Genomic DNA, 814 nt, shown 5'->3' with positions numbered 1-814 from the left:
CAGGACTCACCAACAGAGTATTCAAGAGCAAAAACTGCCAGATCAGACCCACAGACAAACAACAACAGACCATGCAGGTAAATCTGACAGGTCATCACATGACTCATCAGAGAGGAAAGAAGAAAAAATAAAAAAATTCCGGTTAATAAATCTCTTTTCCGTTTTTAGACTTGTTCTCTGATCTTTATATATTTATGATATTTAATCATTTAGGTAAGAGGGAAAAATCACTACTTGGTGGACTGTTAACAACTCAGACATCTGAAATGTGACCCTGATATTTTAATATTGTTCAACTACCAAACCAGATAAAACTCCTGAATTCCTGTGTGAAAACAAAGAGGGTGTTTCTTAAAACCCTAATATCAAAAAGGTAAAAGACTAACCGCACAAAAGACTATTAACATGATTAATAAACTCTATATTGATGTCAAAACTTATCTCTACAACAACTAATCCCCACCGTCTCACTGCTGGTGACTGAGCACCAGTGTTTGCTAACATTAGCTGTTGGTAATGAAATGACAAGCTAACACCGGCGCTCTCAGCTAGCTAACATTAGTTAGCTAACCTGTAACTCGAGGCTAAAGTTAGAAACAAGATGGCGCCAGCGTTCATCTGTAGATACTTCACACAATCTGATTCAGACACTGTGCGGGTAAGACAGTATAGTGTATTAAACCAACCGGACAGCTCGATACTGACACTTACATTTAAAGTCGCTGTCCAACGGGCGGAGAGACGAAGCGGGAGCTACTGGCGCCAGTAGCAAGACTTAACGGCGGTTAGGAAATGGTACGGTCCACTTTAGGGG

General features: G+C 40.2%; 1 protein-coding gene across 1 annotated transcript in view; it reads left to right on the top strand.

The window, feature by feature from the left end:
* Positions 1–601: 601 nt before the first annotated feature.
* LOC111649470 (ankyrin repeat and MYND domain-containing protein 2-like) overlaps positions 602–814 on the top strand; it is a gene marked incomplete at its 3' end in the record, with an annotated part of 1,445 nt that continues 1,232 nt past the window's right edge. The window contains exon 1 of the mRNA XM_023399217.1: positions 602–658. Within this exon, the coding sequence (XP_023254985.1) occupies positions 602–658 (57 nt within the window). The remainder of the gene's footprint in view (positions 659–814) is intronic.

The sequence above is a fragment of the Seriola lalandi genome, unplaced genomic scaffold (assembly GCF_002814215.2).
Source record: "Seriola lalandi dorsalis isolate HSWRI2012SDOR001 ecotype SW California unplaced genomic scaffold, Sedor1 jcf7180002050952, whole genome shotgun sequence".
Taxonomy (NCBI): Eukaryota; Metazoa; Chordata; class Actinopteri; order Carangiformes; family Carangidae; genus Seriola; species Seriola lalandi.
Note: the sequence above shows the minus strand (reverse complement) of the source record. Positions and strands in the feature narration are given on the sequence as shown.